General features: G+C 27.6%; 2 protein-coding genes across 3 annotated transcripts; both read right to left on the bottom strand.

Moving 5' to 3' along the window:
- Window positions 1–385: 385 nt before the first annotated feature.
- Window positions 386–4,500, bottom strand: LOC114132677 (uncharacterized). Of its 2 annotated transcripts, none has more exons than XM_027998202.2 (7): window positions 4,241–4,500; window positions 3,957–4,163; window positions 3,726–3,880; window positions 3,498–3,663; window positions 2,650–2,844; window positions 2,378–2,571; window positions 386–913 (listed from the first exon to the last, which is right to left on the bottom strand). In XM_027998202.2, exons 1-7 carry the CDS (start codon window positions 4,328–4,330, stop codon window positions 679–681), a joined length of 1,242 nt encoding a protein of 413 aa, XP_027854003.2. In that variant the 5' UTR covers window positions 4,331–4,500; the 3' UTR covers window positions 386–678. The 2 variants fall into 2 exon arrangements, with proteins under 2 accessions (XP_027854003.2, XP_027854011.2); XM_027998210.2 differs by having other exon boundaries at window positions 3,957–4,159; window positions 4,241–4,409.
- Window positions 4,501–5,756: 1,256 nt separating this feature from the next.
- Window positions 5,757–20,702, bottom strand: LOC114132212 (uncharacterized). Its single transcript, XM_027997613.2, has 5 exons — window positions 19,926–20,702; window positions 14,727–14,924; window positions 7,204–7,481; window positions 6,513–6,732; window positions 5,757–6,397 (listed from the first exon to the last, which is right to left on the bottom strand). The coding sequence occupies exons 1-5, from the start codon at window positions 20,230–20,232 to the stop codon at window positions 6,135–6,137; spliced, it is 1,266 nt and encodes a 421-aa protein (XP_027853414.2). The 5' UTR covers window positions 20,233–20,702; the 3' UTR covers window positions 5,757–6,134.
- Window positions 20,703–25,683: the final 4,981 nt, after the last annotated feature.

Here is a 25,683-nt window from a genome sequence, read left to right as displayed (position 1 = left end):
TATATTTGTATAATTGTGTTTAATTTGTTTATGTATTTAAACTTAAAGTACCTACCTACCAACACTGTACTAATAAATTAAGTATATTATGAAAACTGTAAAGTGTATAGTGTATACTTGGTATTCTAAAATTTAAACTATATTAAAATCTAAAAGTCTACAGTTGGGTAGTTTCAATGGTTAAGGAAAAAATGTGATACCTAATTTAAATATTGTTTGACTTTAAATCTATCCATTTAAAATGATAACATTTTTATTTGTAAAAAAAAAATTTATTACCTATTAGAAAATAAAAGTGTGATGATAGGGCGTAACATTATTAACTCATGATTAAATATTTTATATTAATGATTTTGGTATGAAACAACTGCACAATAAAACGATGTATTTTTTTATCGTTGAATTATTTTAATATTATTATAAAATCTAAATGAACACAAAATCCGTATAAATGTATAATTCTATAATATATTATTACGTAGGTATCCAGTACTATTATTAAACGACAATGATAATGTAACAGAACAAAAATTTTAATAAGAATTATGAATTAAAAAAAAAAATAAATAACAAAATCTCATGTTTCATAATATCTGCGGCTATATAGGTAATACATGCATAAATAAATGACAAAGTAAGACAATCACACATCGTGTTAACTAGCCCAACATAATATTATTATGTTAAACATCCGTTATCCACGAGTTCTTTAACTAAGTCAGCAATCATTTGACGGCATAAGTTGCTCGTGGTCATGACGGGGTAAGGTTCCTTGCTAGGTTCGTCGTCTATGTTGATCGTATCTTCGGTGTACATGTCGGGAGCTGACTCCGAGTCACACGTAATGATAGGTATCATGTCTAGTGCTACTCCTAGACCGAACACGTTGTATTCACGCACCTCTTCGTACAACCTGTATTACGACAAATACATTAATTTATTTTTTGTAAAAAATTAAGTAGGTAGAATCCATGCAATTTGTAGTAATATTGATAAAATATTATAAAAAAAAAAAAACAAGCAAAACTAATTGGAAATTGATAAAATACTAATACTAGTCCCATTTTAATAAAAACGATATTTATTTCAGAACAATTTACCCTACTCAGAATCAATACTAACGACCATATACGATTCGTTAAATATTTCAACTCGAGAATACAGAACTGGGATTTTATCGCGAGGAGATCAATATGAAATTTCTAAACGGATCATAAATAATTGGACAATAGGTATTTAAAAATATTTAAAATAATAGAAAAATATAGTATCTTTCCAAGTTCATATAATAAGAAGACAAATTAATGTATAATATTGTGTATTATATAATAAATACCTACCTACCTACCTATTAAAAAATTACAGTGATTTACCAGAATATATGAAAATAGAAACTAAATCAATAATCGATTCTGAGTGAAAATCAGTTAATTAGAGATATGAAATTGTTCATACTTTAAAAACTCATAAATCATAACATAATATTATATTGTTCTGATTCATAATGATATAATATAGGTATTTACTAATTTATTATATTAGGTACTTGACTACGCACGAGTTAAAATTAACTAATTTTTTTATTGTTTTTATTTTTGTTTCAGTTCAAATATATTATAATATCTACATTCTACGTATAATCACGATTACAATGATTAATTTGTATGATTTTCTACTTTCTAATAAATTCTGGACATATTTTTGATGTAAACACTAGCAATTGAAGACAGATTTCACTAACGCTTAAAGGCTATATAAATCCAATATTATTAAGATTGTTATTTCGTCCTTTTAATTTTACATGATAAATGTGTTCAGAATCATTCAATCATTGTAATTGTGTTCATAAGTATATTTGATTAATTATAGTACCTAATACCTATTTAATATATATATAACCATTATACTATAATATACATAATTTATTGAAAACAGTCCTGTAATTTTGAATTTATATAGTTATATAGTTATTATAATAGTTTTTATATTAACATTAAACAATATATAGATTTAGATTATAGCTATTATTAAATGTCAGTGTTAGCCAACAATACACTCAAACGTCTCAATGTATCATACTTAATCAAATGCAATACAATAATATAGACACAGTAAGTACATGGTACACAATTATCTAATCCCATTAATTAAATTATCATAAAAAGTACCTATATTTATAATAGAATGTTTAATTAGATTATTTGGTAGATACCTATACTCTGGGAAAAACTTATAATATTATCGTTGATATATTTTACATAATTAATTTTAATTTTAAAACTATTAACATAAATTTATCTGCAATTTTAGTACCTGCCTAGTTACTATTTTAAATAATTCAGTTCTAGGTAGAAAAAAGAAAATATTTCGTACTAACTTTTGTCGAATATTTGGATAATGGTTCAAACAGTTTGTTTGCGTTAAAACACTGACAATTGAATCATAATATTCTTCCAACAGCTCAGGTAAATATTGTTTCCTTAATTCTACGCTGGTACAGCAATACAATAGACTGACCAAGTCCAATGCAGGAGAGCCATACCTAGCCAACTGAAAGTCTACAATAGACACCTTGAAAATGAATGAAAAAATTATTTTATTTTTTTTTTTGCAATTACTTAGCTCATAAATAATGTTACATGTTATTACTTCAGATATACTTCCGTCTTGAGCGTACTGAAACAAAAAATTGTTTGTCCAACAGTCACCGTGACAGAGCACAGCTAACGACTCTTTTGGTGACACTAGTCCTACCATATATCCAAAGAACGATTCATGGTTGACAAATTTTCGAAATTTATCTAAATATTTTGGTTTCTCATCTTCGGTCAGTTCAGACTCCAGCTGTTAGAAACAAAAAAAATATCGTAAATTTTATCGTTGATATAATATTACCATGAATGGCACCGTTGGGGGAAACATAGAGAGACCATCTCCCCAATAATCACGGAAAAATATAATTTCTTTTAGTTTTTTGAAAAATTATTTTCAATTATAACTCATTGTCAAATACATTTTCTATGTACGTCTAAATAATATTATACACATGCCTGTGTTTGTAATGTTTTTAAGAACGAATCTATACGTTCTGAGCTATTCTTAGTCTAATTTGTTATTACTTATTAATTACGTAAATTTGTGTGATGCATCGTATATTTATCTCGTTTTTGATTTAATATTTAAATTATGGCATTAAGAGTTAAGACATTGTACGTTGGATAAATTATTGGACAACGATTTTCTTAAATTATATTATGATACCTAATTCTAATATAATATAGTACAAGTAACTATAAAATATTAATCTTTTTAGTTTAAATTAATTAACTTCTTAAGTACTTTATGAATTCGAATTCACAAATTCACTCAATAGTTATAGACAAAAGTTAAGTCTCCCTATACCTACATTTTATTCACACATCGCTACTGAATATTATACGTGACTTATATGATAATAGTTAAGTATATATAAAGGATATCGATGTGCAAATAGGTACCATTTTCACTGCGTTCTCTGCAGCTCGCCTGTAATATCCTTTGTACCACAATTCGTTTTCACTCTTGTAGTACACTTCATTTATTGCATCCGAAATGCATTCCTTAAATTTTTCTGGTTCATCGACTTTCATAGATAGCGATAACCCGTGGAATTTTCCCAAGACTCTATAAAAACATCACGCCAATTCAAACTAATAAAATCATATTTCCACCAAAGCTTTACCTACCTTAGTATGGCTCTACAGTGATTAAAATCAAGACCCTTCATTCTGTCTAACATGGTGAATCCTTTGCATCGCATATCTTCTAATATGACGATATCACTTTGGGCCAAATAACATTGCGGCACACTATTAAAAGTGTCAACCAATTTTTTTTGCTCCTAAAGCATTAGTTTAAGCCTCACGATAAAAATAAATATAGGTATTATAGGTAATATTATACTCTATTATACGGACTTGATATTTCATCAATGTTGTAAACGATTTCGTGTAGAATGTTACTTCGTTATTAAATAGTATTTCGGATTTATAAGTACTTCTCGCTTGTCTGTTATCGGGTAAACATTTATAAATCAAAGATTTTGACCATCCATTGTCACCATATAGTTGGATTCTGTACAACATTGATGTGTAGTTATCACCTCGTTTTGATCCTAACGCTATCTGCAAAATACAGTAATTAATAGAACTAAACATTAATAAACATACCTTATAATATTGTACTATTTTACACCACTCACTTCGTACGAATTAATTTTCACTCCAGGTTCGGTTTTGTCAATCATAGATTGTAGGAAAAACAAATCTATGTTTTTACATCCAGACGTCATGGTGCAGCGTTCTTGACTACAGGATGAATATGATTAAACTGAAGCTAAAATATTCCCGAGTACGAGACCCATTTGTCAATTATGAATATATTTTTGTTTATACTACTTATGTCAATGTGGGGACTGACGCACATCCGTGTACACTCAAGCAGTTAAGTACAATCAGCAAGACAACCGTGTAGCTTCTGTTATGTGATATAACTATTTTTTTTATGACATCACAAAGTATTATGCACCAATTGCACCAAATACTATGTAGGTATTATGTATTAGTAGAAAAATTTGTGCATATTGCATAACCAATGGAATAATGATTTTATTGTACACAATAATTTATATTTTGAACAATTGGCTCGAAAACTTACTATATTGAAAAATATAATAATTATTGAATTCGCCAAATATGAAGACCAGTTTTTGATTTAAATATCTTAAAAATTATCAGACATTAAAATATTTAAAAAGAATAATATGTAATAGTATTATTTGAAGTTTAGAATCTAATATTAATTTTTAAAATTAAACTTAAAAAAATGCTTATAGAAAAACTATATTTAAAAAAAAGTTTTTATTAAATATAACAATTCAATCATTATAGATCATCAGTTTCTATTTCTACTATCATATTACTTGAAGGCTAAAAATACTGATATGCTGTACTGTCTGTACTACTGTTAATTGTTTAAAAAGTATAACAAATCACAAATGTCAATATGTCATCATTGTTAAAATTTTAATTCTATTATTATTTGATTTTTACAAAATATATTTCACATAATATTTAACATAATATAGATGTTAAAACATATGGATAGTATGATTATAGACAGATGAATGATGACATGTAATCTAAATTACTTAGTTAAATGTTTCCTCAGGACTTACTTGTAATGTCTAAAATCTAAATATGTCACTATTGTTACTTGTGACCAATGACCGACCATATATAGTTTGTAAATAGATTAATAAAAACATATCTATTCAGTTTATAAAATTAATTTAAACAGTTTCAACTGCATATTTATTTTCAAATAACTATATAAGTATACCTATTTAAAATATATAAATTGACAATTATTACTATTTTGGTTCAAAAATGTTTGACATTAATTTAGTTTTAAATTATATTAAATAATAATACTAACATGTATTAAAAGGAAAAAAGTAATTAAAGAATCTATTGTGGCCTGTTTGACTCATTCGTTGAACCATTTGTGTCACCCATAGTATACGAGTTAAAATTTAACCAATGCATGAATGTAAATAGAACTAGGAAGCACTTTATAATAATATGTAGCTATTATGTACTCATAAGCCATAACCTACAATTTTCTGCCAGAGAGGAACGTTTGCACTATGTTTATTAACAGGAACGTTAAGAACAGAATATTAATATATAACTTATAACTACAAAACCAGTAAGTCATAAATGTTCATTATTTTTATTTACATAACACAGACATTGATCATTTACACGCTATAAAATAATATGCAAGTGAATAATTTATATGTAAAAAAAAACCAAATTGTCTTAGGAAATTCGATAATCAGGAAGTTCTACTTTCACTCAAAACATTAATCGCATAATACGCAATATCGATTTATTAGATCCTTAAAACTACTGAGACCCATCACGTTTATATAGTGTAGTTAAATAATAATAATAAAAACAATAACAATACAATGTAACAGTGATACACATTGACCTAAAACACGTTCCATCGCTTGAAAGTCGACTAGGTCATGGTTGATATTCATCGCAGCCATCCAACGAATTTCTCTTCCAGTCAGTAAGATACCATGGTTAGTTGGTCGAGTTTTGACATTGGAAATCGTGCGGCTTCATCGGTATACCTGTCGGCCCGTCGGTAAACTGACAAATCTGCAAGCCCATTTTGGAAAGCGGATGACATTTACTGTGCTGGTTTCCCCATTTACCGTAATATTGCATCCAAATGGGAAGTTTTTTCGACGAGTTTAACACGTCGATCTTAAGCCAAGTTTTCCACGGAAATCCGTAACCGCTGTCATCGTACAATCGTGGTATACGTACGTATTTGTGTTTTCCTGTAAAACGAATCGATAGAATTAATTTTGGTAACGCATTATGCATAATATCATAAATATTATTGTTATGTTTTTGTGACGAGAGAATCTATTAGAATTGAGTTATATATCTGACCTGGAGCGGTCCATAGACCGTGAGATCCTTTGGCCGCGAACAACACCGGATGATTGCCCTCGTCTGTCAAGTGCACTACTTCAGGAAACTTAGGTTTTTGCAAAAAACCTTTTCGAACTTCTTGTCGATTAAACACGAACTTCCGACGATTTCGGTCGAACCGGTAAAACGCGCCAGCATCGTGCACAGACACGTACATTTCTTCTGGTTCATCATAGCCCTGCAATAAAATCATATGGATATTATTATGACTTTATACTTATAATAGGTAAACGCAATGGTTATGTATATGCAACACTTTATAGCTGTTCGAAAATATCACTCTAATATTAATTGTATTGTAATTTGTTTGGTTATACTATGTATTTTGTCTACATTAAACAACGTTTTATTTTTAAATGAAAATATAATTTACATTGATTTTTAAATTACAATTGTAAAATTAATTGTTATTATTAGAAATACGAATATGTTAACATTATAGTCCTATTATAGAAAATTTATCAATGTGTATCCAATTGAACGAACATGATTAATACGAAGATTGAACTTAACTATTTCAAAAATCAGAATTTTAATAGATTCATACTTTGGGGGTTATGAACATAGTTAATCAGTAATCACCCTATATATAAAAGATATTACATATTATAACTTTTATGGTTATTTCATATTATAGTATCATACGTACGTTAAACATGAGACTCATGTGTTCCCAGTCACCCACATGACTGCCGAATTCTTTAAGGGTACCAAAGCATCGGTTGTTGAAGACTGGCAACGGGAGTGGGCCAAGTACGCCCATGTCCAATGTGCATATCGGTTTGCCCTGACTGAACGGGAAGAACAGCCAATATGACACGTGAAAATTTTTACGACCACATTGAGTGACGTGTGCGTAGATGGGAACTGTGGTAGTGTTCGGGTTCTGCCCATATAATATGGAAGTCGTGTTTTCCAAAAGTTGTTCTGTGGTAAACAAAAAATAGCTGTGATAAATACCATTAAACGTACTCGAAATAATTCTTATTATATAACATAACATTATTATTATTATCATATCAGGGCTCATGATTTATATATTTTTTTTTATATATTTTGATTTGAGAATTTTAAACTATACTTGTCACGAGCGGGCTATACTTTTCTGTTTCAAATAAAGAGGTATAATAACTATAGTAAGAACAATTCAACATTTAAAATTTCGTAATTTATATATGTATTGATTTTACAATTATACGTGTGTTAATATTTATTGTATGTATAAAGTAGACGCAATAAATAATCAAATCTCTAATATTTAGAGTGGTTTTTGGTAGGTCATTTAGATTTTTTAATCGTGTCGTTAATCTTATAGTTTGTACTTTGAGAGGTCAAAAGACTATAAGATTCCAATTATAATAAGGTTTTTTTCATGATTAATGAATTAGTCTCGGCAGTTTATAACGAGCTATCAAAATAGATATTTCAAGTTTTAACAAGTGTCAAAATAATTATTTTGGTTTTCATTCAATACGTTTTTATTTTTGTAGTTTTTAACATTTAAAGTGCATATTAATATTATTAATTAATTATAAGTAAGTATTTATAATATTAAGATTTTTAGATGTTTCATTCACTTTTGTATTTATCTAACATATATAATAGGTACTAGAATTAGGAAAAAAGTTAGAAAGTGTAAAAAAATGTTGAGCGTACCTGAATATTTAAAATTTTAAATGCCTTATTGATTTTATTAATTATGATATAAATATATAATTATAATGCGTACTAGGCTTAATAACTCAAAATTTAAGAAGTGATGCACGAATATGATAAGTGATAAGCCTAATGATATACTCTTCTATTGCAGCAGTGAGTTCAACGTTATTGTTAACCATAGACAAATTAGTCAGCAGTAATTTTGAATGATGTCTTAAATAATTGTGAAATGAACTTTAATTACTTAATTGGAATCAGTTTTATCTCATCAGGATCGGGTGTTTGAAAATTGAGATTCGAGAGAACAATAAATAAGCTGTACATAAGATGACAGTCATTTTTTGAATAATGTTTAAGAGGTACGTGATAATAAAAAAAATGCATTAGAAAAAACAAAAACTTTCAAATATAATTCATTGAGTTAAATTAATCTTATTAAAAATTAATCCCTAACACTTAGACCATAGTAGATAAGTATAGACTATAGATATTTATAGTACCTATATCCAACTATATTATAGTTCAATATTAAAATAATTGATGAAATAATTTATTAATAATAATTTTTATTTGGTTAGTTTATTCTTTTTTAATTTCGAAAAAATATATAATCTACTTAAACGATTAACGATATAATAATTTTAAAATGAAAAGCCGTGTTACTGAAACGAACAAGTTGTAATGAATCTATCACATTTTAGAAAGTTTATGTACGTTTATATACCTATTTACGTCTTAAAAATACGCGTTCGTTATTCATATAACAAGAACATAAAATATTATCTGCCGAGTAATGAAAGCTGTAGAGTTATTATCAAAATAACTAATTAACTTTTACACAAGGTAACAAAATATAACATATACGAATACAATTTGAAATAAATCTATGGATTATAATTTATAAATAGTCAATAATCAAAATATCATTTTCATAATCTGCAGAGTGGAGAATTTATACCATCACTAAAAAGAACTATACAATAAACCATAAAAATACAGAAAATAGCAACAAAAAAATGTTTTGGTTTGTATTAATTTTGATTTATTATAATCATCACTCATTGAGTATTTAATTGTAAGTACTTAATATATTTTAAATTTAAATCGTTACAACAATTTTATTATTAATTAATTATTTAACGATCTTGAAATTGAATAGATATTTAAAGCAATCTATAATATATTATGTCAACTTTTCTCAATTATTTTTATTCCAAGATACTTCTATTAATAAACTAAAATGTATGAGGATCATAAAACAAATATGATTTTAAACACAAAACATAGTGAAAGCACTGTTATTACAGAGAAAATAGCACTACAAATTTAAAATACTTAAAATATCAAATATGTAACATAAAGATTATGTTTGCAATCCTAGATACATATAAGTTATCGCATATTCACATTGTACATCTGTTACCTAATATAAACATAGCAATTTACTAATTGGTTTGCCCAAAATGAGTATGTACTTTAAAAGGTACTTATGTACGACATTACACATATAGTTATAATAATTATGTACTCACCTAAATTTGAAACTAATACTCTGTTAATTAACTATTGACAATTTATGTAAATAATTTGCCACTTTAAACAAGGCATGTCAAACGTAAATTATCAATTCGGCCAATAATACTGAATATAGTAAATAGGATAATATGCGGGTCACACAAAAAATGTATGAAGAAAAAACATTTCATACAAATATATAGCAATTAAATTATCATTAGGAAAACACATATTCTATCTAATGTGTTTATCAAAATGTATCTCTCTCTAGCATAATTACAACACAAAATAAAAATTGTGTTATCTATTTTACTTTATTTTCACTTAATTTTCCAATGAACCTGGTTGCTGCGAGACGCAAAAAAAGAAGCCGCGGACCACAATATGAGCTAGGTTTGTGAGCTACGTGTTTGACAATATGACAATGTTTGCTCTAAAAAAACATTAACTTATATGAACAACCTACATAAATATCAGTAATTAGTATTAGCAAATAGTTCAAATATTAAAACATGTATTTTTAAAAAAAACTCATAATTTATGGAGATATAATAAAATATTAGGTATATATTGAAAAGATTTAATTCTGATTTTTTTACATTTTTGAATAATATTTTAATATCAATGATTGAATAGCTGAGGCGTGTCCTCGAAATCATCAAAACAAATACTTACTGATTGAGTTAGGTTTAAGTACATAATTTTAGCAACTATAAGTACCTATAATTCTAAATGCTCGCTATATCCGGTAGCAATTAACATTAAAATATGTGCTACAAAATAAATTATAAGTATTTCTAAGATATAACATATCAGCATAAGCCATAAATTCTATAATATACCAATTCATTATGTACAATATAATTAATAATATTATCATAGTTGAATGGCTGCAATCAATACTACATTAGGCTTTCAAACATTGAACTTGAAATTTTAAACATGTTTTTGACCAACCCATCTTTATGTTTTGTCAAAAAAATATATAAGTAATATTTATCGTTGTTATTTCGTCTAAACACTAAATTATTCTAAAAAACATTAAATAAGTTTTGACATAAAAAAAAAAACCAAAATTTGTATTATTTATATTATAGACTATAGTGGTTATAAGTATTTTTTTAAACACATAATGAAGAACAATATATACATAAAAGAATCAATGTATATCATCGCTTTTCCTTACTAGATTCTAAACGGATCGATGAATATATTGACTTCAAAACAATAATATGTTATGAATTTTTTTTGGTTGTCATTATATTTTAGAGTAGTAAAACTGTTTCAATTTTCTACCATTAAGGCGATTTTTAATAAAAATTGAATTGAGTTGGTAGGTAGTTTGGAGGATAGAAAGTAAAAAATTACCAGTAGTCAGTAGGTACTATAAAAAATAATAGATAGGTATATGATTAATTATATTGATGTGTTACTCTATTTAGTTATTGATAGGATTTTGAAATGTTCAAATATTTATTTAGTTTTTTTTTCTTTGAATACTTGATAATAATTTTAATGTTATACATTTATAAATATCAATAAAAATATTTTCCTCGGGAAAATGCTTAAAAATGTTGTTTAAAGTTCTTCATACATTTATGTTGCCACAATTAAAATATATAAAACAAGTATAGTGAACATTTTTTTTATAAGCGTTTAAATTTCAAATTTTCACAAGAATATATAAATAATTTAATATTTTTAAATTCAGAACAATTTTAATTTCAGAACCCAAAGTTTAAAACACAAGATTCCTGATAAATTTTACTTATTTTTTTTTTTTAACTATCGAAAATACATAGTCATGATTTTATTTTATAAAATAGATAATTAGAAATTTGAAGTCAAAATTCATACAGAATTGGGTAATTAAAAGAAAACTAATTAGATTAGTTTTTTCTTAGACTTTTAATTATTTTATTTTGATTTTATTTTATACATAGTCAATTCAAAAATATTATTCGTTTGAAATTGAAATTTTTCGTTCGTGCGTATATATTATTATTTATTATACCTACCCGCACTATGAAAGTTTCAATATATTTAGATTTGTTTAAAGTTATATTTTATACTATGAATTTACATAATTGTGTAAATATACACAGTTTTTCGATGGTATTGAGTTATCAAGCTTATAACAGCAATAGTAATATTACGTATATGAAATTGAAATAATGTAATATAAATAAAAAAAAATACTTTATTATAAATATTTTATAATATAAGGATGTGATTTATTTATTTCAAAAATGTATTTAACCTACCAAATTATTTATTAGTCATTAAACTAATAGTAAATTGTATTGTTTATACCAATACAAACATTTAACAAAACATTCTTAGAAATATTGTCTTACAGACAGACTACACGTCTACTACGCTTAAAATGGTTATTAATCATAGATAATATACCTACCTATACCTGTCCTTACAATGACTTATCAAAATTAACACAGTAATCACAGGTGACCTTTATTATGAGGTACAAGTTTACTATACAGCAAAGCGACTTATACAGTTTTTTGTTTATAAATTATTAAGCAAAAAATATTTAATTTTTTTCTCGATCATAATTTGAGTCAAAAGTGGTGTTTTTATTAGTGTTTATAGCGTATAATATAATGTACATTGATTATCATTCACCAGACACACACATATTATATACACCGCAACCGCATTAAAATTTATTATGACATTTTATAGCCACAGTATGCCACCTGTACAGCACAGTCATCTAAATACGGACATAGACAACAATTAAAATAATGTAATATGTTACATATCAACAGGATACGAGGAAATAATCCTGTGTTTATTCGTGTATATGTATATAAATATTGTTATGTAAAACTGTACAGGGTTAATATGCAATTGTCTATCCAATCGAAAGCGTTTACGCAATTGATTGACTAGATCATTGAATCGTAAACTCACATAATGTAAATAATATAAATTTATTGGTACTGATTTAGAATGTTGTGTCTACCAATCGGCTCATATTTTTATACATATATTATTATTATTGTAATTTGTGTTCCGGTCACCCAATTATTGGTCTATGTTCACCGACAATTATAATATAATATTATTATCCAGGACAATAATCGTATTATGATATACGTCATCGTCAGTTGCATAATGATAATATTACATTATTACTATTATCATGTACAATTGTGAAGAATTCGAGCCCGAGTCGAGACCTCTTAGCACCCTGATGCCGATACTTGATTGAAGGCCCAAAGTCGCGTGAGAAAAAAATAAAGTCCTATTTTTTACCGTGTGTACATTATAATATTATTGGCAACGCTTTGGCGTACACGTAACATTAAATTTCTCATTATTAAGAAATATTATTAGTATAAGTACCGCCATATTTAATATTATAATGAATCGAATATAATACTCATTACATTTAATGAAAAATATTAAACTATTGCCTTTTTTAAATAACATAATTCTAACACATTGTTATTACTTCAATACTTATATAATCGTATTACTTAAGTTTTAATGTTTAATGAGAATTTACATAGCACTAACACTTAAAAAGAATAAAACCTTTTTTTTATATAACATTTATTACTTTTTTTTAATACTAAATACATACTATATACATATTTAATATTTTTTAATACATTTATAGACCTACGACTCGTATTTTTTATGTATGCATATTTATTTGTATCTTTAGGTTAAATTGTTTTATTCAAGTAGCTGAAATATGGTCAAAATTATATTGATGATAAAAACATTCAATACTAAAATAATGATGACCAATGTTGTTTTTGTTATCGAAAAGTCATAATTTTTTGGGAAAAATAGTTCAAAATATATTTCGAAAATAGAAAATAGTCAAAAATCTGGTCTAGCGATATTGTTAAGCAGCACAATTGTAGATCCTAGATGGTATTATAATACTTCTATTTTCACACGAATACATGGAAACTGAAATAACGCTGTACTTAACATACTTTTTCTTTAGTTTGTTTGAAAATGTATTTTCTTACGCTATAAAAACTAAAAAGTATAAATGACCAATTAATCTAACTTATACTGACAAAATTAGGGCAATGTGCCCTTTAAATACGTCAATACGTGTTATCAAGAGACCGGGGTCATAACCCTTTTAATCCGAACTTCAAAACGATAGTATATAACAATTACTATTATACAATTATTATATTATAACAATATGTACTCGACAGTGGCGGATGAGGGGGGCGATGGGGCGATAGCCCTCTCCTTGGGCTGTATTTTTTAATTTTAATTTTATAAATTATAATATTGAGCTGGAACTTACTGAAAGCCGATATTTCATTTGTGAAAATCCCCCCCCCCCCGTTTGGGTGACTTCTAGATCCGCTACTAGTACTCGAGCAGTCCCACGCAATTTTGTGATGTTATTTGACTTTTTTTACGACAAAAATAATATTTCGATCGTTATATCATATTATTAACATTATTATAGTTGTATACGAACACGTACTTACCACGACCAATTCTCAGACTCTGCTTATATACTTTATTATTATACACATGAGTAGACGTTATAATACAGTAATACGTAACAGCTATATAGATACCAATATATACACAGTGATCATGTTTTAAAGTAGTAAATCTAATGAGTATTTCGAAAACTTTCCCCAACATTTTTGACTTTCAAAAAATAATGAAGATGACCTTTATTCTGTTCACCATCATCTGAATGAGGTGACGGATAAGTTATTAGTAATTAGTTACTATTAATATTGACTTTTGATTTTAAAACGAATACCTATAATATGTCATCTTAAGTGAAATGCTTTTGATAAACATACAGTTAAAATGCTATTAAATAAGTTTCTTGAAGTTAAATAAATAATAATAATAATAACGAATGTTCGCTGTTAAAAGAATCGTCCTGTATACAACGTTTTACGGTATTAGCACCAGTCGCTGATATGATATAATATGATATATATGTATTATGTATACACTATAAGTATTACTCACCGACTTCAGACTTGGTGACTAAAAACCACGACTGCGAATCCGGGCCCATGGGCACTTTAGAGTGTTGCTGCACGTCGCCAGGCAGGCTACGTGGTTTAGGCGTAACGTGATTCAAGAAATCGGTCACGGAACCGGGAAGGAATTGTTCGTCCGGTGCCAACCATATAAGTGGAGCCCAGCGGCGAACCATCTTCTCCACTAAAACACAAAAAACGTGACAATAAAATACATTTACTATATAAAGTATGTAGTATATTTACATAATTAAAAGAATTGATTTCGTATATATACGAGTATGTCGTATTGGAGTAGTTTTTATGAGATTTTTTCCGTGTTAAATTAAATAAATTATTTTAAAATAGATAGTATTTGTCATTAACGGTACTATCATACACAAAGTGTTTCAATAAGCATACTACTCATGTCTGCAACCACTATTATAAATTCTGAGCAAACTACAGAATATTTGTTTTCGATGATATGTGTTTATTTTTTAAAATTATGTTCAATTTCTAAAATTATTCTTAGCACAAAAAGGAAAATAGCTAAGAAACTATTCGTTCGAATTTCAATAATTGAGATTCTTCATAAAATTTTCAAAAAAAAAAGTCTGTTTAGTAGGTATCAATTGGTTGTAAAAATGATGATTCTATCTTGAAAAAAAGAAGTTTATTTCATCAGTCACTCCATAGAATTTTCTTTTAATAGTGCAAAAAATCTAAGTATATAAAAATATGGTGAAATAAGAAAAAAAATATAAAAATATAATAATCGAAAATTCCAAAAAATTAATCATTGAAAAAAAATGGATGGTGTCAATTTGAATATAACAACTTAACCTAATATGTTATAAATTCTAAAAACAAAACTTGGGCTTTAAAGCTTTTCAATATTTTATTATGTTTTGATTAGTTATTTAATGTATTATAAAGTTGGATGTGGTTAACTTTCCCTGTACCTACCATAATAGTTTTGAGAAAATGTCTATTTATTTTGATTTTTGTCATTATACTCGTATTACCTAATTGTTTATTGGGATAATAGGTTGATGGAATTTATTTTATTGGGTCAAATGCTTCCAATATCCATCAACATTATTTGTCAATAATTATTAATAAGTACTATTTTTAATTTTATATTGTTATTCTCGACGATGGCCGCCATGGTCATCATTCATTATAATGCATGTCGCTTTTTTTGATCATAGTATGAACTATGAATATTGAATATACATAAATGTTGTATTAACCATACTAACTATAGTATAATTTTAAGTAGGTTAAATTAGAACTTTAATACAAATGTATTTTCGATATAATATAATATAGATTATAACCTAAAACCGAAAATCACATAAATTCTAATTAATTTTGTTATAATCTTAGTTATATTTTTATTGTTGGAAAATGTATTTTTGTTTTTATAGATTGTATTTTAAGTTAAACGATTTTGAATTTAAATTTAATCTAACGAAACATAAGAAAGTTTAATATAATTATAATCTAAATAACATTATAAATATTTTCATAGTATAACTGAAATAATTAAAATAAATAATATTTAATTTACGAGTATAACTACAATGCCGGTTTTAAAGAAGGTTTATCAATTTCTAATTATTATTTTTTTTTTTTTAAATGTGTTGAATTAGAATAGGTACATGTGTTATAATATGTTAATATGTTACCATAAAAATCCGAAAAATATACCATAAAATAAAAGTATGATTTTATAAATAAACACAATAATTATATCAGAACATTTTTATGATTTTATATGAAAAAGCTTAATTATGAACAATTTTCTCTGATGTACCTATAAAGATAATGAAATAAAATGTCTCTTGTTCAAAATTCGAGTGGTATTTTACGAGTATACAAAAATTATGTTTTTTACCGTGAAAATAAAATAACTATTTGTTAAAAAAAAATTTAAACAAATTACTACCTACATTTTTAAAATTCTTAATTTTTATTAACTCCCCCAATTCATAATCTTGGCGTTTAGTAATATTGTTACGATAAAATAAAAACAATAGTCCGAAAACTGTATAACAACTCTACATCTAAGTCTACAGGATCATGATATTTTTTCAAAATAATATATTGTATTCGGACCACTGTGTCTGTAAAATCGTAACGGTTACTGAGTGCTAATAAGATGTACTGGACAGGTTATTTTTTTCTGATACAAGTGCATAAATTCAAAGACGTGTTAATTGCATTTATAACTGTAATTGAACCCAGCGATATTTTTTAAAAAATTAGGTAAATAAAAAATTATCTGAGAAATTCTATTAGACAATGCATTTTCTTTGCAGTAAGAGAGTTATTAAATATAGCGAAGATGAAAATTGTAAGACTTCAACATAAAAAAAGTACGATAAATTTTCCCAACAATGAGAAAAACTTTTTAAGTGACCCGTTGTAGGTAATAAATAATAATAATAAATTTATTTATTTTACATTGTTTTCTTATTTATAATTTCTTGTTGTAAAATGATATATTATATTGATATATATTATACAAAATAGAATAAATAAATTATTAGAGTAAATTATGTTAATATTATGATATACTCGTACTGTGATAAGCGAAGAACGCAATTTTTTGGAACCCCAAGTACTTACAACTTACTCCATCTCAACTCTACAAAATTGAAATTCTGAACTGAGTATAAAGTTAATCAATGATAATATACGTGAACATCTATGGCCATACTAAAAATAATAATATTAACCTCACCAAAGATTTAATATAAATCCTTGGCATATTATACAACTGAATTCTAGACTAGTGCCAACTTTTATTAAATGAAATTCTACTTTGTTTTTCTATGCACAAAACTGGTTTGTCCAATGTCACATTTCTTTTTAATTCCTGGTTATTAAATAAATATTCCCCTCTCCCTGTCAACAACTTAAATAATGAAAACTCCTTTGATAACTTGAATTGATTTAAAATAGTAATTTTATACTACTTAAAAGCAACCTACTTATTTGTTGACAAGCTTTAGAAACTTTTTAAAAGATCGACTTTTAAAAATAAATGTTAATATAATATAACGGGTTAAAAAATATACGTCATTTTATATGACCGTTGACATTAAATAATGTATTATGATGTATATGCACTATGTATGTATATGTATACATCCAACTAGTGTTTGTTGCAAGGGGTAAACTTATACGATATTTTTAATTTCCTACATTACCTATTTATTCTTAGGGAATACCCCTTGAAAATTTATGATACCCCACTCTGGGATAAAAGGTATATCTATAAATACTGCATTCAACAACCATAATAACTAACGGGAATCAAGTAATGATCAAAGCTGTTGAATACAAATCATCGTATTGTATAATAATATATTAAACAGAAAACATCTTAAAAATATTATATTATATTATTACCTATTTATTATTATACTATATTGTAGCCGTATACGTCATCCAAGTATAAACATTTTACGCGTTTTCAGCTTAACTTAAAAAAGTGTATGGTACGAAAAATACGTATATGTTCAACCTATGTATAGCGTATTTTTGACCAGACATATAGAAATTTAATCAACAGGTATTGTTACCGAATCTCTCAACAGTCTAAACACTCTAAACCATCTGTTGATTTGTAACTGTACAGTTTTAAATTTGTTAATTTCAGAAATTACATCCTATTATAGGGTATCCACTCCAAAACCATCCCCAATATGTTTTGTTTATAATGACGTATTGACGTGTGCTACTTTTTTCGAAAAATTTATCGATGTAGTACCTATATACAGAGTGTAACTCGTCTATTTGACATTATTGTATTTGCATTATTATTGCATTTGTCAAATAGACGAGTTGCAGTTTGTATACCTATACTATAAACAAAATTTGTAGAACGAGTTAAATTCATTATTAACATCATATAATACGCCAGTTATCCCTTGTTAGTTAATAATTAGCTATGCTAATTCGATGGTGAAGTGCATTGTATCTAAAATAACTATTATTTACACTTAAGTAGTTAGATTAGCTGTACTAGTAATAGTATATATTATATAGGTACTATTTCACTTTACAATAGTTTCACCAATAAGCGTTTCTACAAGATTTCTTAATAAAAATTCTGAATACATCATATTAGAATGGATGCCAAATCATATGGTGAATTTTTCTATGAATTAAGTTGCGTTGAGGGCCAATTATTGTCTCTAACTAAAACGATTGTTGCGATTTATATTATTTTAAAGATCATAATTCGTAGTATTGGGTACAAAATGAGCGATTTATTTTTGCAAACGGCTTTTTAAATAAAAAAAAAGCGTCATTGTCCTTCGATTGTCAGCAGAATGAGTTCGTAAATATAATAATACATATATAATAATTTAACATAATATTTTCGTAATTCTACTTATTCTGCCAAGTATTTGATTGAGTGTACTTAGTACCTTATATATTAAATACATTATAATAAGATAATATATACTTATTATGAAGTACAGTATAATGCAGCATGACTGTCAAATCATACGTATTAATAACACGTTTGTGAATATTGGTGTAAGTAAAAATATACTCGTATGTATATATTATATTATACTCCTCGAGAACACGTTATTGAAAACGCGTGGCAAATATGACTTACACATAAACGTGTCAACGTGTGCATTGTGGCAAATACATATAAGAACTAATCGTCGCTCGTACAATGCGGAAACCCCATGCTTTATTGCAAACCAAACCAGAAGAGGTGAAAAACACAGAAACTGGGTTGATTGCTATTTACCTCTCCGTAGTCTTCACACGAGTATAATATAATATATGTTAATTATGAATAGGTAAAATAAGCATCGTACAGCTAGAGTTATAAAAACCAAAATAACTAAAACAAATTGTAAGCTATACGCCTATACGTTATAATATGTTACTTTTACTTTTATTTTTAAAATCGGCAACATAGGTATTTTTATACAATTAATAAATTGTATGTATTAGTTATAGAGTTATAAAGATTTTGCGGATTAAAGAATCGTTCACTTGGATGAACTTGGAAGTGAGGGTCGTGTAATTAATTTAACAATAATTAACTTGTGTCATGAACTCGCGCGGTAGGTTAGATACTAACCATGTGTGTAATACTTATATGATAGGTAGGAAAAATGTTGAAAGTGCGAAAAATTATTTAGATATATAATAACAACTCAACTGTATAAGGAAGCCGTATAGTCGAATAAGGGCTCGACGGGCGCGAGAGGAACCGATGGTTTAGCACGATGGTCTTCGACGATCTCGTTGTCCTGCAACCGTTCGTCGCGGTCTTCGACGACACTGCCACCAAATCTCTGAGGTCGCCAACGATCGGTCGGGCCCAGCGTCATCGTCGTTATCCCAACCGATAACTGGAGCGAAGGTAGCTGAAGGAGCAGAAGGAACAGCAACGGACCGCCGACCCCGACGCCTCCGCCGCCGCCGCCGATTCGCAAAAACGCGGACACGCACCCTGTCCGGTCCATCAAGACCGCCGCAGCCACCGCCACCACCACTGAACCAACCGCGGCGGCCGACGACCAAAGTCATAGCCAGTACAGTTCACATCGGTCGCGGCGATCGTGTCGTGGGTACGATAATAATGATAATATTTATGATACACTACGACTTTTCGTTACGCGTTTCCGACGGGGCGGCGGTAAGGTCGCGGTCGAGTCTATGTATATTTATATACAGAGATTATAGAACGATCTGTAACGGTTGTAATAATGTAGTATCATATAATAAATGAATCGCCAAGTTATATTATAATATATTGTGGTCGGTGGTATGACGAGCACGCAAAAACTCGACCGGCCACTCGAACGTAGGTACTGTTTCGAATTTCTGTCTAATAACGTAAAAAAATATAATATATTATCGTCTGAGAGAGTATGTATCGCGTGATCGGAGGTACCGGCACGACTGGGCCGCTGCAGTCTTCGGCCGACGACGGTCGCATTTAAAATTTTAAAACCGCCCGTGGCACTTTCACCGCGCGCGATGGATAGCGGCGGCGGCGTCCGTCAGGATCGCGAGTGTGCGGTTTCTGATTGTTGTTGTTTTGTTTTTTAACTTTGGGATTTTTGGCACCAAACGACGGTGAAAGCGGAGATCGGTAGGCAATTTTTTACCCATTATCTTTTATCTCTTCGCGGGTCACGTATATTGGCCACTTGTTAAATCCCCGCCCGTTTTCCATTTTTTCCGGCAGACGCGACTCTGCACAAATTGTACCTATAAACGGATACAACTAGGCCGCGCAAAAAAAGTAAAACCATACGATAATCGGCTGCATCGGCCGACTTTTCAGTTTCGAGATTTTCGGCGACCTTGTGCGCAATTGACCTGCGAGAAAATTCGACTATAATATGAGCATGGTTATAGCTATTAGCTGATAGGCAGGTAGTTATAATGTTATAATATATGGTCGGCGGTCGCTATGATAATCATTTATCTATTTCGAATGAGCGTGCAGCTGAGTCGCCCGGAGCACTGAGCCTGAATGTTATTACTTATTATACTTTAAAATGCACGCCGAGACTGTATCGAGTTTTTTCGTTCCGGTCTCCGTCGTAGTATGGCAGTTTAGTTATAGTATTAATATTAAATCAAATAGGTTTGACTATTCCAGCATATTATATTTTATGGTTTATTATGATTTCCGAGAACAATAAATCTAAATAATAGACAAACGGTCGTACGAACTTGTTTTTAAATACAGACCGTGGTTATTGGTTGATATTTTCATTCCTGTAGACATTAAAAAAATCTTAAGTAACTAATTAAAGTTATCTATTATTGAAAGTTGTAATTAGAAGAAAATTACGATCATTGTATGATAGTAATTGCAAATCCATAGTCTCTGAATATATATATTTTTTTATGAACACATATGTACTCGTATCATGTACTAGTTTGTATTAAATAATATAAGGTAGAATAATGATAGTTGTTTAGATATATGATTAAATATATAATAAGAGACTATGGTTATTGGTTATTATTAAGTATTATGCAATATATGAGATACTTTTTTGCTTCAAAAAGAAATTCGTTCGGTGTAAAATGAAAGTTAATATCCGGACTACCTATAGAGAAGTGGCTACATAAATCTGCATTCGGTTTTTAGAAGCTTTATTGTAATTACAAAATTTATTTTTACGTACCTATTTACAGTTGAAATGTTATTGTATTATGCGTTGACCACCAATAGTATGAAGGTAAGACTATCTTGTTGTGGATGTATCATATACCTATGTATACCTACCTATAATTTGTAATTGGTATTATTAAAAAATGCCTCTTGTTTTGATTTACAATCGAATGTACCTTATATAATACTGCAGTTTTTCACTTCGTTTTCTTCCAAAAACTGTATGATCTTAAATCTTAAATCTAATAATACCATCAAAACTTCGAACACATAAACAAGTACAAACAATTTATGAATTAAATTTAACATTTTTAATTAAAATAATAGAATACGTTGTTAATGACATTAAATTATGGTATTATATAAGTATAAAAAACAACATTATAAAATAGAAGTAAAAATTAAAGTTATATTATTTTTCAAACTTCTTAATAGTTTGAAAGTTCAAAGTAAAAAAAATATTCATCTATAGTCAGAGGCGTACACACTGGTTGAAACTGTTGAGAGGAGTAGTGTTGACATTACAATAAATTGTTTTCTTATATTATTTTATAAAATCTACAGTGTACGATTACTCTCGGATTTTCCATCAAAGAAAATCTCAATAATTACTTTTACTTCCAAGTTCAAATTATCAAATGAAGAATAAACAAATAAATAACAAATTTAAACATAAGAAATTACTATTGTTATTATATAAGGTTATAAAATAATTTCAAATATCATCATTTTTACTTAACATTGTTGTCAACTTGTCACCCAATAATTAAATATATATCATCTACTATAGACAACATAAATTGTCAGTATTATGTTAGATTAAATATCCACTATGTAGGCGTATATAGAAGCGTATTATAGGTGATGGTCATCGTCTGTAAATTGTATAATAATAATATGGTGATAGTCGAAAAAAAATTTAAACGAAATCGAGTGTTTCGTATGTAGGTAACGTGTATGGGCGTATAGCTCGTTAATCGGTGGCACAACATCAAAACAATAAAGAAAATGGATAAAGATCGATTCTTACGACATTCTAATCATATGTGTAGACAGAACCTAAATAGGTAGGTATAAAGTGTATAATAGGTATAAAATATACTGTATGTGCACAATACACATAGGTACTATTTTAAAATGTCAAACGTTTGAATGTGTTTTGTTAGTTTGTTACACGCTCAGACTTATAATATCATAATATTATTGGTATATCTACGCATTCTCTTGCGTCATGGGAACACAAGAAATTTTAAAACTGTACCTGTACAGATACAGTTGTTAAAGAAAAAACTAGAACGCATTACCCACCATTTACCAAAATTAAAAAATAATAATAATTGTCATTGTACTATTTGTATTCATAGCTTGTCACATACCCACACGCCTATCATAATTATATATACCTAACAATATTGTACAAAACTACTAAGTGTTATCAAAATAGTAAGTAAAGCAGAAATTAAATTTAAGTTAGGTTAGTTTTTATTTTTAGATATTTTATAACATTAAAAGTAAAAATATTTCCTATCAGTGGTTTTCAGGTTTTATTTTCATAATAAATTTCAAGGTTTCGAAGGTTCAATAAAGTTGTAATTATTTAATTATTTTAATAGGTCAATAATAATTTTAGGTTAATCTATAAATCATTCAACCTTAATCTAAAACTTAAATTAATAATTTGATTTTACAGAACATGATTTCACTATATTACGCTTACACACATTGCAAAGATATGGATAACAGATAATATAATATATTGGAGTGGTGGAAATGTGGCAACATTTAAAGAAGACACAATCTGAATATATTATAATGTGTAAGAACATTATCTGTGTTCTCTCATTGGTTTTTGCGATATTTTAATATAAATTTGATTAAAATATACTTATATGCGTCTTGCACAATAGAATTATTAATTATTATGTATCCAAAACACATATATTTTCAAAGTGTATGTTTCATAAAAATTATATTATAATGTATCAGCCGTAAATGAATTTGATATAAGTATGATTGTTTTTTTTTTTTTTTGGAAACCTCGATCATTCAACACGGAATCCCCACCAAAAACCTTTGTTCGTTGATTATAATAATATTATTATTCAAAGATTTCCAATTAAATGACCCACTTGCCACATAGTGTAGTAATATATCTTATAAAAAAATGTTATCTTTTCGTTTTGCAAATAATCTTAAATCTATAATATAGGTAATATAGGTATTATATTATTTGACTTTTTTTTCACTGATCTTATCATACATGATACATACTAACATTAATGACATTTATTTCATTCATAGTTCTATTTGTGTCAGTAGCTGGCCTAGTATCAGTATATTCTGACAGACAGGTGTTTATATACTTTAATTAATAAGTTATTGTGTATATAAGTTACATGTCAAGGTAGTTGAAAACGTTTAATGGAGATGGGAAATTATATATATTTTTTTTAGGATCGTAATCGGAGCGAAACGAGTTGATGGCATCTCAGAGATTAATTTTTATCTTATGAGTACACGGATTATTTTTTTTTATGTTTTATGGTCAATTTGAATGATTTGAAAATTAAAAAAAAAAAATTGTTTTCAAAGGTTTTATCATGAACTTATTTGATCAATACCTACTTAACAGATTCTGAGCGAATCTTTTAAAGAAAAAATACGATTTTCAGCTAATTGCTGATAGTAAAATCAATTTAGTACTCAGCAGAGTACTTTGATATGTTAAAAGTAAAATATTGTAATAACTAATAAATAAGAAAAACTAAAAAAAAAAAAGAATATGGGAAACGGGAAAATTCACGCTATTTGGTTTTTTGTTGTAATTCAGAAAAAAAAGCCTATAACCTTGAAATGTCTACCAAATATTACCATTCTTCAGTTATAATATAATTATTGTTTCATTTTAATTTAGTTTAACCTTGAGCACCATAAAACCACTCTAAATTTATTGTATAATCATTGACATCTATAACTCATTTTTTTTATAAAAAATATTCATAAGTTCATACATACTTTTTAGTATTTTAAATTTTTGCACTTAACTATTTTCATTCTTCACTTTTCTTTATAATTATTCTTAAATCTTAAAAAAAAAAATGGTGTTTATAAAATCATTTTACTTGCTTCGAGAAGACCTCTATTCATTTTATTTATTCCACAATTATTTTAAATCCTTATTACATTAATAAAATAGTTTCATCATGGATTTTAACTATTTTTATAATTAAAAAATTTTGCTTGTATTTTGCACTTATTTTTTTAGAATAATTATTATTCATAAGTTAAATTAAATTTTCATTTTGCTTTAAAATAGATTTTTTTGCGGGTGCCTACGGAACTCTTAATTTTGTAGCGATGGCTAATTAGTGATGACAGACGACAGTTCTAGTGTCGTATCAACGTAATGAAATAAATTAAATTTGTAATATATATTACATACCTATATATTATAACGATATCGATTAAAACCATGATAATTGGTCGTAACACTTTTTGAAATCGCTTACATGTCTGTACCGTCACCTTTTATACTATTTCATATTATACTATTAACTTCGTGTAATTCTAATACAATTTTTTACTATGAAAACTGTATAATAAGTTCCAAGTCTCATTTGTATATAAAATATAAAAATGAATTGAAATTGTTTACACACACATCTAACATTTATAGAAAATGCATTGTTGGTCACTTGGTTTGAACATTTTATGTGTTGGAGGTTTGAGGGACATTCGGGTATCGAGTTTGTTATCTTTTGATGGTCGAGACACTTAAAAC

The sequence above is a fragment of the Aphis gossypii genome, chromosome 1, assembly GCF_020184175.1.
Source record: "Aphis gossypii isolate Hap1 chromosome 1, ASM2018417v2, whole genome shotgun sequence".
Lineage (NCBI taxonomy): Eukaryota > Metazoa > Arthropoda > Insecta > Hemiptera > Aphididae > Aphis > Aphis gossypii.
Note: the sequence above shows the minus strand (reverse complement) of the source record. Positions and strands in the feature narration are given on the sequence as shown.